Here is a 15,431-nt window from a genome sequence, read left to right as displayed (position 1 = left end):
ATTTTAAATCCTTTCTAGTTCTTACTTTTACTGAGTGCAAAAGCAGAATGTGGGTTTAGACAATGAACAGTGTTTATTTTAACAAAATATTGTTAAACAAATTAAAAACAAAATATCCTGTGCCGGGCGGCACGGTGGCGCAGTGGGTAGCGCTGCTGCCTCGCAGTTGGGAGATCTGGGGACCTGGGTTCGATTCCCGGGTCCTCCCTGCGTGGAGTTTGCATGTTCTCCCCGTGTCTGCGTGGGTTTCCTCCGGGCGCTCCGGTTTCCTCCCACAGTCCAAAGACATGCAGGTTAGGTGGATTGGCGATTCTAAATTGGCCCTAGTGTGTGCTTGGTGTGTGGGTGTGTTTGTGTGTGTCCTGCGGTGGGTTGGCACCCTGCCCGGGATTGTTTCCTGCCTTGTGCCCTGTGTTGGCTGGGATTGGCTCCAGCAGACCCCCGTGACCCTGTGTTCGGATTCAGCGGGTTGGAAAATGGATGGATGGATGGATATCCTGTGCCATGAATATTTATCCGGAATCACACAGAGTATGGTTCTCATACAGTTCACGTTACTTTCGCAAAAGGGTAACTTGGCTTATAACTGTAATTGATCGCAGCACAGGGGGGATAAGCAATGCTATCTGTTGTATTACAATCTGCAGCTCAACATTCTTTTCCAGTCTGGTTTTAGGCACTGTGCATGATTGATCTAAAGCAAATTTCGCTTGACTCTGTTTATCTTTCTGATCTGTTCTTGTTCAATTGTCATATAGTACCCCCTGCACATTTGAAACATTTTATTGTTTTACAATATGAACTTATTGTATTAAATTAAGAAATTTTACTACCGAGTAATTCAAATGATCTACAGATTGCTCTACTGTTATTGCTGTTTTTGCATTTGGTAACTCAATGAGATCTATAAACCGTTACATTTCCATGCACAGGAGCATTCTGCAGTTGTGATTTCAAGTTATATTTAACTTTGTGTATTACCTTGTAATTACTGTAAATTGCTACTACTACTACTAATGAAAATAATATCTCATGAAAAAAAAAATCAGCACAGTCCCAGAGGTAAAGTAGACTACTAGAAGCTGTCAATGTGTTTTTCAGTTAACCCCAATGTTAAGCCATAAGATGTAAGACTGAACTCTAATGGTTGTCGATATACATTGCCTCCAGACATAGAATTGACCTTACTGTTTTCTCCATATTTATTTCTTTGCCTGTTTCTTGACTTCTTTTCTCCCAGCTCTGTCATATCTTTCATTTATCTTCGTCTCCTTTTCTGTGAATTTTGTAATTAAAAACAACTACAGTAGAATTGGCAAACAAGCTTGTTAAATACAATTATCAAGTGTTTGTGTGGCTTAAACAATGAATTGCGTTTTCTTCAATTGCACCATGGGTTGATTTAGTTCAAGAAGCAGCAGCAAGAATCATGTCCAAGAAGAGAAAATTTGAACACATTTCGTAAGTGTCAGCATGATTACATTTACTGCCTACGGCTTTAGGATTTATTTTAAAGTACTGTTTTCTATAAAGGCTCTGAACAATCATGTACCTGCCTTTATTTCAGTAAATGCCTGTACCTGTACATTCCTAATCATATTGTCAGATCTTCCAACAGTGTCCTACTGAATGTTCCTAAAGTGAAGTATGCAATAACTGGTGTGAATGATTTTTGCTGTTACTCATCAAAAACTAAGATGACTGCTTTAAAATTGAATTTCCTAGAATGTTTTATGATCTATATTATATATATATATATATATATATATATGTATATATATATATATATATATATATATATATATACACTATATATATATATCTGTCTCTATGTTCTGTATACAATCCCACACCCTTTGCTTGCTCTGCACCAAATTTTGCATAGTTCTATCTATGATAGTATCATATCTATTGTAATATAAAAGGGAGTATTGTGTGCCCCCTTTTATATTACAATAGATAGAAGCAGTACACAGCGAGTCAGGAATTTGTTCTTTTTTTCTTTAGTAGAAATATAGAAATGTGGTAACTCTTTGCTGGGTTAATAACCATGAATGCTTATTCATCTTCTTAGTTCATGGTGGACTGTTCATATAAAAAATGTAATATAATATTTAATGTAATGTAATATAAAAGGGAGTATTGTGGGCCCCCTCCTTGAACTGCCACCTTATCGTGGTGGAGGGGTTTGCATGTCCCAATGATCCTAGGAGCTCTGTTGTCAGAGGCTTTATGCCCCTGGTAGGGCCACCCAAGGCAAACTGGTCCTAGGTGAGGGATGAGACAAAGAGCGGTTCAACAAACCTCCAATGATGAATCAAACCTTTGGACGACGTTTTCCCTTGCCCGGACGCGGGTCACCCAGGCCTGGAGGTGGGGCTTGATGGCGAGCACCTGGTGACTGGGCCTGCACCCATGGGGCTCGGCCGGGCACAGCCCGAAGAGGCAACATGGGTCCCCCTTCCCATGGGCTCACCACCTATGGGAGGGGCCAAGGAGGTCGGGTGCAGTGTGATTTGGGTGGCGGCCGAAGGCGGGGACCATGGCGGTCCGATCCTCAGCTACAGAAGCTGGCTCTTGGAACGTGGAATGTCACCTCTCTGAAGGGGAAGGAGCCTGAGCTTGTGTGCGAGGTTGAGAGGTTCCGGCTAGATATAGTCGGGCTCACCTCGACGCACAGCTTGGACTCTAGAACCAATCTCCTTGAGAGGCGCTGGACTCTCTACCACTCTGCAGTTGCCCCCGGTGAGAGGCGCCGAGTGGGTGTGGACATACTTATTGCCCCCCGACTTGGAGCCTGTTCATTGGGGTTTACCCCGGTGGACGAGAGGGTAGCCTCCCTCCGCCTTCGGGTGGGGGGACAGGTCCTAACTGTTGTTTGTGCGTATGCGCCGAACAGCAGTTTAGAGTACCCACCCTTTTTGGAGTCCCTGGAGGGGGTGCTAGAGGGCATACCTTCTGGAGACTCCCTTGTTCTGCTGGGAGACTTCAATGCTCACGTGGGCAATGACAGTGAGACCTGGAAGGGCGTGATTGGGAGGAATGACCCCCCAGATCTGAACCCAAGTGGTGTTTTGTTATCGGACTTCTGTGCTCGTCACGGATTGTCCATAACGAACACCATGTTCAAGCACATCCCTAGGGAGGTGGGGGACATAGAGTCCGAATGGGCCATGTTCCGTGCCTCTATTGTTGAGGCGGCTGACCGGAGCTGTGGCCGTAAGGTGGTCAGTGCCTGTCGTGGCGCCAATCCCTAAACCCGTTGGTGGACACCGGCGGTGAGGGATGCCATCAAGCTGAAGAAGGAGTTCTACAATACCTTTTTGTCCTGTGGGACTCTGGAGGCAGCTGATAGGTACCGGTAGGCCAAGCGGAATGCGGCTTTGGTGGTTGCTGAGGCAAAAACTCGGTCGTGGGAGGAGTTTGGGGAGGCCATGGAGAACGACTTTCGGATGGCTTCGAGGAGATTCTGGTCCACCATCGGGCATTCTCAGGAGGGAGAAGCAGTGCAGTGTCAACACTGTATAAGGTGGGGATGGTGCACTGCTGACCTCGACTCAGGACGTTGTGGGTTGGTGGGGGGAGTACTTCGAAGACCTCCTCAGTCCCGCTAACATGCCTTCCAATGAGGAAGCAGAGCCTGGGGACTTGGAGGTGGGCTCTCCCATCTCTGGGACTGAGGTCACCGAGGTGGTCAAAAAACTCCTTGGTGGTAGAGCCCCGGGGGTGGATGAGATACGCCCGGAGTTCCTCAAGGCTCTGGATGTTGTAGGACTGTCTTGGTTGACACGCCTCTGCAACATCGCATGGACATCAGGGATAGTGCCTCTGGATTGGCAGACTAGGGTGGTGGTCCCCCTCTTTAAGAAGGGATCACACTCCTCAGCCTCCCTGGAAAAGTCTATTCGGGGGTCCTGGAGAGGAGGGTCCGTCAGATAGTTGAACCTCGGATTCAGGAGGAACAGTGTGGTTTTCATCCTGGTCGTGGAACAGTGGACCAGCTCTACACCCTTAGCAGGGTCCTGGAGGGTGCATGGGAGTTTGCCCAACCAGTCTACATGTGTTTTGTGGACTTGGAAAAGGCGTTCAACCGTGTCCCTCGGGGAATCCTGTGGGGGGTCCAGTATGGGGTACCGGACCCCCTGATAAGGGCTGTTCGGTCGTTGTACGATCTGTGTCAGAGCTTGGTCCGCATTGCCGGCAGTAAGTCGAACCCGTTTCCAGTGAGAGTTGGACTCCGCCAGGGCTGCCCTTTGTCACCAATTCTGTTCATAACTTTTATGGACAGAATTTCTTGGCGCAGCCAGGGCGTTGAGGGGGTCCGGTTTGGTGGACTCAGGATTGGGTCACTGCTTTTTGCAGATGATGTTGTCCTGTTTGCTTCATCAGGCTGTGATCTTCAGCTCTCTCTGGATCGGTTTGCAGCTGAGTAGGAAGCGGCTGGGATGGGAATCAGCACCTCCAAATTCGAGACCATGGTCCTCAGCCGAAAAAGGGTGGAATGCCCTCTCAGGGTTGGGAGCGAGATCCTACCCCAAGTGGAAGAGTTCAAATACAGTGGAACCTCGGTTCACGACCATAATTCGTTCCAAACCTCTGGTCGTAAACCGAATTGGTCGTGAACCGAAGCAATTTCCCCCATAGGATTGTATGTAAATACAATTAATCCGTTCCAGACCGTACAAACTGTATGTAAATATATTTTTAAAAATATTTTTAAGCACAAATATAGTTAATTACACCATAGAATGCACAGTGTAATAGTAAACTAATGTAAAAACTTTGAATAACACTGACAAACACCCAGGCTCCCTGCTCAGCTGCACGTACAGGCTCACTCTCATTTGCACGCGCTCTCTCTCTCTCTCTCATCAGCACACGAGCCTGCCTGCTCTCTCTCTCTCTTTTACGTTGCAGCAGTTCAGCAGTTCACGTCTGACCGAGAACAATGCAACATGTGCAGAAATCATCAGTGTGCACAAACCGAAAGGGAAACTGGCTTGTTCGTATACAGTGTGTGGCCGTGAACCGAGGCAATAGTTTGCTGAACTTTTTGGTCGTAAACCGAGTTGTACGTGTACCGAGGCGTTCGTGAACCGAGGTTCCACTGTATCTCGGGATCTTGTTCACGAATGAGGGAGGAATGGAGCGTGAGATCGACAGGCGGATCGGTGCGGCATCCGCAGTGATGTGGGCTCTGCATCGGTCTGTCGTGGTGAAAAAGGAGCTGAGCCGCAAGGCAAAGCTCTCAATTTACCAGTCGATCTACATTCCTACCCTCACCTATGGTCATGAGCTATGGGTAGTGACCGAAAGAACAAGATCGTGAATACAAGCGGCTGAAATGAGTTTCCTCCGCAGGGTGTCTGGGCTTTCCCTTAAAGATAGGGTGAGAAGCTCAGTCATCCGGGAGGGGCTCAGAGTAGAGCCGCTGCTCCTCCGCTTCGAGAGGAGTCAGATGAGGTGGCTCGGGCATCTGATCAGGATGCCTCCAGGACGCCTCCCTGGTGAGGTGTTCTGGGCACGTCTAACAGGGAGGAGGCCTCGGGGAAGACCCAGGACACGCTGGAGGGACTATGTCTCTCGGCTGGCCTGGGAACGCCTTGGGATTCTCCCGGAAGAGCTAGAAGAAGTGGCAGGGGAGAGAGGAGTCTGGGCATCTCTGCTCAAGCTGCTGCCCCCTCGACCCGATCTCGGATAAGCAGAAGAGGATGGATGGGTATTGTGGGCTTTTGCAGAGGGATTTTTAGTGAGGCTTGATTGAGAGTGTAAGTTCAATGAAACACAAAGGAAAATCAAAGAGTTGTTGATTAATTTCCACGTTGTTGGCTTTTCTTCATAATTTAAGCACTATGAACTCTCCACCTTGAACCAAGAGGACGAGTCAGACATGACAGTGTCCATGATTACAACCCAGCAAGGAGTTACCACAATTCTGAAATCCAATCAGACATAAAAAGTACAAATTGTCAACTCACAAGAGTTAAGCTATTATGAGAGAGACAAAGTGTGTGACAGACGGGACCGGTAGCAATAAAAACAGGGTCACTATTTAAAAAACACATACATCTTTGCTTTCTTCCATTAACACATTCTATATGTATACCAGGGCAGTAGTGGGTACTTTGACTAGTATGTAGATATGGAACTCCTAGAGATGTATTTTTCCAACACTCTTGCTGGTTTTAGTTTTATGTTTTCCTCCACTCATTGTCTATCTGACCATACCATGTATTTGTCAAATCAGACATAATGGTTTCTATGTTAGTAATATCAAAAATATGAGATGGTTAGTTAAATTTTTCTTACCTTTTTTAAACATTTAAGAAGGACTAATGGAATTCCTAGGATTTCAAGCAGCAATTTCAATTTAATTTGTGCATGTCCAAAATTCAACACAATGAACACAGAAATGCCTCAAGATCAATCAGCACATTGAAATCACTCAAATGATCATTCCTTTTTTAAGCTACCTTATATACGTGGGTATAAGTTGGGTCTTGAAACCCGAAAAATCGATCAAAAAATCAGACTTATACTACCGTTCAAAAACACGACACTTAATTTATTTATTTTTTTACATCTTCTTGCTTCCTCCAATCTCGCATCAGTTTCTCAGACACATCGAAGTTTTGTTTCAGCAGCGCAGTTACCAATTTCTTTTGCCACTTCAACGACTTTTAATTTAAAACCAGCTTCATATTTACTTCTGATCGAACACTCCATCGTAGATTAGGGATACTCTTACAATAAAGGTGCATGAGGGTGTGAGATACAAAAAACACTAAACAGTGCAAATGTCGCTTCAGAATAGTTTGGGTATTACTGTGAGGTCACGCAAGCACAAAAAAAATGGCTGTGTGCTCCGTGGTTACTCTCTCAGGTGGAGTTAGCATATTATAATATCTTTGACCAATAGCGTGAGTTTTCCACATTCAACTTGTACGACCAACATTATAAAATACGGGAAATTATATGGTAAAATCAAGTCCACACTTATCCGCAGGAGAACTTAAACGTGAGTATATACGGTAATTACAGAAAGAAAAAAAACAATTGATTTAACCATTTACCTCTTTGAATTCATATCTTGTAGACACACCCTTGGCAGAGTTTACAAGTATACTTATTTTAGAATATGCCCTATCTAGCTTTGCATGCTAGACATTATACTTCTAGTCGATACTTTCCAAAATTATTCTGGGTTTCTTGATTTGGACAGAGATGTTGGTAAATAATCTTCTCTTGTGGCCATTTACACACAGCAACATGACTTTTACTGGAATTTCTTTGAGTACTTTACAGTAGCTGTTTTGCTTTCTGTTTTCACAAGCCTTCCCAATTCAGATACAGTGAAGTATCCACATGCCATGACGCTTTACCACACCGCTATGCTACAAGGATGGGATGGCATTCCAAGGATAATGTTAGATTCGCCACTTTTAAATGACATACTATAGCACTAAGTATTAGAGCCAGAAATGGTCAGTTTTGATCTTATCAGACCACACTGTATTCTTCCCTTTGGTTTCACACTCTCCCACATGCCTTCTGGAAAACTGTAATCAAGATCTGATGTAATTTTATCATTCTGCTATAAAATCCAAACAAGCTAAGAACACAGGCAATCTTACCATTATTTTTGTCTTCCATCTCAGATATGGTAAACTGTTCAATAATTCCATCAGACTTCATATTGACATCCCAGACCAGCTTCCTTGTAATAAAAACAAGTCCATTTTGGAGGCTTCCCTGTTCTGCCCAGAGTAACAGTTTCGTCACATTTTCTGCACTTTTTAAAATTGCTTTAATTTTGTTTAGAGGATTTCCAAGGTCTGGACATTTTCTTTTTTACTTTCTTGCAACTAGCATTTTTAATAATCTTGTGCCAGGTTTACTTTGATTGATCCTTTTGGCTTCATGTTTTATGTTCTGCATAATAGTGGGCTCCAGTTACTAATTATGGGGCTCCTGAAGACAACTACTTTCACCACTGCTACTTTAGATGATTCACAGCAAAGAGATGAAAACTTATATCCTCCTTTTAATTCATAGTTTTCAGCGAGAAGACTATGTAGAATTTTTGTTTCACTAAGATATTATTGACCAGTGGTAAAGATACAAATTAAACACTTTCAGATCTCTTATTGAAATGCAACAAATTTCAGCAGTTACAAAAGAGTGGATTCTTTTTCTTGGCCACTGTACATGTAAATAATAAAAAAATATTTAAAAAATATATTTTCTGAATATTGCTTGAGCACAGTTCTTTTCTATTCTGGACATATAAAATGCATGCACCTTTAAAATGGAAAACAGTACAGTATTATTAAAGTCCTTATCCATTGTGCATAGTCTGTTTTCTCTCTCTTCTAGTTATTCAAAGACAGTTTTTAACCAAAGGTCTAAGCTACTCAACCACTGCTTGTACTGACTACATCATGTATAGATATGATATTTGTACTTATGTATGTAGTTCACATGTGTGGTATTCATTACTGTTTATATTATATTAATGTCACTAGTCTGTGTTTGACCTGCAAACAAGAATCTTTTGATACCATTTACACATGGCAGTAAACCTGAAATTGAACCTGAACATGGATCTAGAGCTGTAGAAGCTCACCAGTTTTAATGAAATTATATGCAAGTGAATGCAAATCCTGAGACTTTGCAGGATCCCCCCGGAGTTGCTGGATATCATGGCCGGCCTGTACACTGGTACTGCGAGTGCTGCACAGAGTGGAGGCAAATTCTGGGGTTTGCCAGGGGTGTTTTCTTGCTCCTACTCTGTTCAATGCTTGCATGGACTGGGTGCTTGGAAGGGTCATGGGATCCAGTGGCTTTGGGGAATATGTTGGTAAAGAAAGATTCACTGATTTTGACTTTGCTGACGATGCTGTGATCTTTGCGGAGTCAATGGAGGCCCTGATCGGGGCTGTCGAGAGACTGAGGGAGGAGTTTGAGTTTCTGGGCTTGTGTGTATCCTGGATAAAAACCAAGATCCAGGCCTTTATTGACCTCTTGGGCACAGCCAGAAGCATGGTGTCTGTCTGCGGAGAGAAAGTCAACCTTGTCAAGAAGTTTACTTATCTCAGCAGTGACATTCATGTTTCTGGTGACTTCCTATGAAGTCAGTAGATGGATTGCGAGAGCATTGGGGGTCATGAAGTCACTGGAAAGAGGTATGTGGTGTTCCCAATATCTTTGCAAAAGGACTTAGGTTCAAGTCTTTAGAGTCCTGGTACTCCCTGCTTTTGCTATATGGTTGCGAGACATGGACGCTATTCAGTAGCCTGAGATGAAGACTGGACTCCTTTGGTACTGTGACTCTTTGGAGAATCCTTGGGTACCGCTGGTTTGACTTTGTGTCAAATGAGCGGTTGCTCATGGAGTCCCGAATGAGGCACATTACCTGTATTGTGAGTGAGCGTCAGTTATGGCACTATGGCAATGTGACGCGATTCCTTGGGGGTGATTCAGTTCACAGGATTGTTATTGTTGAGGACCTGAATGGCTGGACCAGGCCAAGGGGACACCCACATAACACCTGGCTGCAGCAGGTAGATGGTAATTTCCAGGGGGTGGAACTGGACCGGATGTCTCCTTGGGGGTTACCAACCAGGTTCCTGAGCTGTTTCATCTTGCGGTGAGTGCAACAACGTGCTGTACCAGTGCGTGCTCCCCATTGAGAACCGATCTGACCTGAATGCACTAGCAGTGCTTCCATCAATGGTGATACAGCAATCTGCAGTCTGTTTGATACAGACTTTCTGTAAAAGTGGCTATGCATAAGAAAGAGAGTGAGAGGTTTGTGCATTATGGTCTGAGGTTCTTTTCCTTATTCTCAGGACTATAAAAAGTAAATGGTGTTTGATCCTAAGTCTGTGGGTGATCATTCACCAGTACTAGTTTATTATCATATCATAACACAGGCAAATTCATATAGTACTTAGGAGTTTAATAAAGATACTAAATTAACATGAAGTATGCAGTTAGACAATGTGTAGTCCAAGGTACAACTGGATCTCTATTTAGATCACAGTCTAAAATTGTTCAGTTTTAACAAAAATTAAAAAAAAAAAAAATGATAGTAATTCTCGGCTTCCACACTGTAATATAAAGAATATTATGTTATGGTAAACTTGTACAGGTAGATATGAAAGACATGGAAATCACTGGAGTAAATCTTTAGTAAAACAAGAAAATCATCTCAGCTCCACCTTAGAAAAGTAAATTTATTAGATTATTTCTAAGGAAATGTAGAGTACTTGTACATATACTGATGCATAGTTGAGGAACTGCTAGAATAGATAGATAGATAGATAGATAGATAGATAGATAGATAGATAGATAGATAGATAGATAGATAGATACTTTATTAATCCCAATATACACAATCTGAACAAAATGCAAGTAAAATTTACCCTAATCAACAACTACTAGTTGACAGCATCTCTCATTATGCTGCATTTAGACTAACAGACTGCAAGTTGAATTGCTATGTTATGCAGGGGCTGTAATAAACACAATGACTGCAATACATATTCAGATTAAAAAATTGATAGGTAAACTCATTTTCTGTATACACCTTATTTTGTTATATAATGGTGAAACATGGCATAAAAAGGTATGAAAATCAACAGATTTTTTAAAAAGGGAAACACAGGTATGGAACAGTTAAAATGCAGTAACTCAGTGACTCAGTTGAAGTACTTTAAGAAAAAAAAATGTTTTTCAAATATTCTTGGCATCACATAAGATGTGAAAAAGTAAGAAAAGGGAGAAATAGTGCTGTTATGCCATCTGGCCAGTTATATTTCTTACTGTTGCCAAAGCATGTTGAATCATTTAAAAAAAAAGCAGGACACATTTAGGTTAATCTAATGCTTATTTAAGTCTGTCATGTGGAGATATTTGTGAAATTTTTCTCTTCATATGTTAATGTATCTGTTGTATTCCTGTCTCTGTACAAGTAGTTTACAGATTAAATATATATAAAAAGGCTTATAAAACAAATATTTTAATAACCCTAGTATCCCTATACTTCTAACCCAACAGTATCCTTAAAAAGGTCAAATCAAAGGCATCTCTGCTGTTGCTTGTCCTCATAAATTAGCAATACGATCCCCTCTGTTAATTCTCAAACTATATGCATCCTGTTAGTCTTGGGGAACGTAAGGCCTCTTACCAGCCCTGCATAGTTTCTCACTTTGACTAAGCACAGTGTCAGACAGTCCTGCTATCTGATGGTCCCCTGCCTTTTAGGTTCGTGTGGAAGTCTCCTTTCATACTAGAAATGTCTGTCTTGGTCTGCTATGCGTGGAGGTTTCACTTCCAGGGCACCCAGCATGACAAACCCCAGAAGCCTCTGTCCTCCTATATCTGGACACTGAGATGCTATGTCACTACCAGTGTGGTTGCTCTCTGGAGTCTCCATGTTGTCCTCTGCCCTGTTGTGTGCAACCTCATGTGAGCTGGTTAACCTTTCAAAGCTTTTGTTAGAATTCAGATATTTCAAAATGGGGAAATGTGCAACACTGTATAGTTCCCTGTGCATGTTTTCCTTGTACAACTGAAAGAGTGTTACACATGTAGTTTACACAATATATGTTCTGAACATGCAGAATTTATCTTTAAACAAAGAACAGATGATTTTAAAAAAAATTGAAACATTGAAGCTTGTGGAAAGCATGGTCCTCTCAAAATGTATATACAAAGTTTAAACTGAAAGTTGTTTTACATAACATAGAAGTTGGCACCCATCACATGACAAACCACCCGGATTGGGACCCGAGTGCAGTCGTGCAATGGGTGACACGTCAGCACCACACTGGAACAATATGAGGTTTTTTCATGGTGGCTGGTGTGCCAACCCTGCCACCAACCCCCAAGTCTTCCCTGTAAGTTGGAGAACCTGCTTGCAGTGCTGGATGCAGATTAAAGTCATACCCAGGACAAAGCAATTGTAGGTTAAGGACCTTGATCAAAGGCCCAATTGAGTAGAGTCACTTCTGCCATTTTTAGTGATTTGAACCGGCAACCTTCCGATTGCCAGCGCATATCTCTGGCCTCAGAGACACCACTCCACCCTTTCTTACATAACATGACATAAGTATAACATTCTTCAGTCAGCCTAATCCAAGTCAATTAGCAACCCTGGATGTTTTGCTAGGTCATTCCTTATAGAGTATTTAAAGGAAAACTCACACAGACAGGTAAACTACACAGAGATAAACAACCTGTGAGAGAATCAAACCATCACAGAGGATTCATGTGGCACCAACACTAACAACAACAACAGCAGCAGCAATTTATTTCTTGTATAGCCCAAAAATCACATAAAGGAACGCCTCAACAGACTTTAAGACCCTGTTTTTTGACAGCCCACCAGCCTTGACTTGCTAAGAAGACAAGAGAAAACTCACAAAAAAACCTTGTAGGTAACAAAATGGAAGAATAATCACTAATCAATGCACCACTTTTAAAGGAACTTTAGCATTAGGTTGTTTGAATAAAGTTTCACTAGACAATGTCATGGAAAACTCAGAGATCTAAAATGAACACAGTGGAAGGATTTAGAGGCTGCATAGAAGACCCGTAATGTCTCCTCAGGTCCCACTCCCTCTCCAGTCTTTTTCACTCTGCCATCCTTAAATGCACAATCCCCTGACTCAGGAACTTAGCAGTTGAGACACAGACACATCGGTGAAACCATTCTGTTTTTTTGTTTCAAATCTTTTTAATGTTTTGTATTTTTTATTACAATATACATATATAAGAAGAAGATGTAATGTAACTAAAGATTTCTTTTTCTGAACTATATATATCTTTGTTCCTAACAAAAAGTTATCAGGTGTATTAAATAAGCTTTTTTTAGCAAACAATGTAATGGTTTTGATTAATTTTGAATACTGTGTGAACCACCAGGGGGCGCACAGCTCCCCAAACCCGGACACAACAGAAACAGAGTCCAGTCTTGCCACATAGCTCCCGTTTATTTTAAGTGGGGAAGCAATTTTCCTTTGCTCCCCACTACACAGCACAGTACAGTATAAAGCACCAATACACTGTCCCTTTCCTCTTTCTTTTCCTTTCCTTTTCTTCTCTCGCCTCCATTCCTCCTCTAGCAAGCTTCGCCCACCTCCTCCCGACTCTGGCTCTCTGAGTTGTGGCAGCTGGCCTCTTTTATAGAGCACCCAGAAGTGCTCCAGGTGTTCAAAAATCTCCTTCTAGCTACACTGCTGGGTGTGGCGGCAGCTCTGCAGTGGAGGACTCAGCCATTCTCCATGCGCCCCCTGGAGGTGGCCACAGGCCCCAGCAGAGTTGAGCTTCCATGCTTCAAACCCATGGCACTGTAGCATACCAGGAGGGGCTGCCCTCTGTCATCCTGGGATGGGGTATTTCTTCATGCAAGCTGCTTCCCCCTGTCCTTCCATTATGGAGGCATCCCATCCGGGCAAGAATCTCAGCTGTCTGTTACAACTGGCATTCTGAGACATGTTGATGAAGAGATGACCCTTCATTTTAATCGATATCTGAAATATGGACTGTGAGAAATACTGTGGATTTTTTTATTGATTGCTTTAGAACTGCACATATAATGCTGAAAAGAATCCTTAAATTGGCCGATAATGAAAGAGTGTAGTGACAGAAAACTTACAAAAAGGCAGATTTTAACCTGGTAGGTAATGAGATTTCAATAAGAAGTGTTATTATCATGAACATTTCTGTTCTTAAAAACTATCTCAGTGAAGTGTCATCCAGCATTGATACCATCTGTTACCTGTGACTAATCTGAGTCCCTCGAAGGCTAGACATTGTTTCTTCAAGATTCTGTCGCAGGTCTGCAATATTTTTTACAGTTCTCATTCTTCTGGTTTCAGGGTCCTCACCTAAGGGCAAAAATAAAACATAAAATATGAAATAGAGCAAAAATGTTCTTTAAAAAAATGTAAATAAATGGAAGCAATGTAAAAGTTGACTGTTCACCATCAGGATAACATAAGAAGACTAAAGGGCACATTATATGTATGACAATATAGATTTGTTAGAATTACAACAAACATCTAAGGTTACCTAATGACAGGGAGGACTTGACTGTGTTTCGTTTTTCTAATAGTAATCTCTTTTCTCTATAATCTAGCCATCCATGATCCAAACTGTAGGTCTGCAAAAATTCAGATTTTTTGAAAAGACAATATCTACCCAGTCTCTAAATACATGGTGACATTGAGGAAGTAACTGTATCTCAGTGCTTCAGCATGAAAATGTGCATATATAAATATATGATTTATATCATCATGCAAGGGCCGAAGGGTGTCCTGAAGAGTCAGGGGCTAACAGCAGGTGTATTATAGATAAAGATGTGACCTGTGTACCATCAAGGACTGTATCTGTATGATGCTGGAGGGCAGGTGACCCAACTATTACCAGGAATGCCCTCCTTATACAAAGAGAGAATGGCTGACAGATCTCAAGGGCAAAAGAGGGCAGCATGTCACCTCAAAGTGGGAGTGCAGGGATAGAATTGCCCTTTTTACGTGCTGAAGCAGCAAGAGGACTGCCCTGGATATATTGCCGTCTTAAGGGAGTTGATGGCTCAGAGGTTCAGGAACACGAAAAGCCACTAAAGAAACTGTAGCCTGATGTCTCTGTTATAAAAATAGGGCTTGCCCTGATCTCAGAAGTAAATCTGAGTCTTGGCCTAAAAGTGACCCGAGGACAGGAATTAAAACTGCCTCGAGCCCACAGGCTCACATATGGTGAAATAAAGGCAAACACTACACTGGCATGAGGAGTAGAGTTACAGACAAGAAAAGGCCGAGAGATGACAGGTGGGAGTGCTTGTGAAACTTAAGGTAGGTAAGAAGGTGAGCCACCCACCTGATAGACAAGATTACAATTCTGTACAGATGAGCCTAGTAGGATTGATGGTTAGGGATGGGGTAATTTATTCATTTATACAGTATTTCAAATGTCATTATCATGTGCACACATCATTACCTCCATCCCATTAATGCTGCCATTGATTCTGAAGGTATGCCTTAATTTTCAGTCCACTATGTTGGCTCCGTTTTCCGTATTATATAAACAGAAGCTCTTATTTACTTTAAGTGTATCTCTGAAAATTTTTATTTTATGCTGTCAGTTTTGATAAAGGTATAGTTTTCAGCAATGCAGTGGAAATTCTATCCATACAGATGTAATTCATGGATTGAGCACATAGCTGCTGGAAGAGTCTTCCTCCCTCATGACCACATGCCTAGATTAAAGGGAATCTGTCAATTGATGGATGGATGGTACACTTGTGGATTACACAACACTCTCAAACTCTCTTTTTAGAATGAATAAAAATAGATTACAAAGAAATTCAGGATTAAATAGGTTTTTGTGAAGCAATACCTATCGATTTTAAAATGTGTATAGTA

General features: G+C 42.2%; 1 protein-coding gene across 1 annotated transcript in view; it reads right to left on the bottom strand.

The window, feature by feature from the left end:
* Window positions 1-15,431, bottom strand: part of nav3 (neuron navigator 3) — a 573,826-nt gene that overhangs the window by 190,578 nt on the left and 367,817 nt on the right. Inside the window, 1 exon segment of the mRNA XM_051926210.1 lies at window positions 13,787-13,895. Coding sequence (XP_051782170.1) covers window positions 13,787-13,895 — 109 coding nt within the window.

This window comes from Erpetoichthys calabaricus, chromosome 1 (assembly GCF_900747795.2).
Source record: "Erpetoichthys calabaricus chromosome 1, fErpCal1.3, whole genome shotgun sequence".
NCBI lineage: Eukaryota > Metazoa > Chordata > Cladistia > Polypteriformes > Polypteridae > Erpetoichthys > Erpetoichthys calabaricus.
Note: the sequence above shows the minus strand (reverse complement) of the source record. Positions and strands in the feature narration are given on the sequence as shown.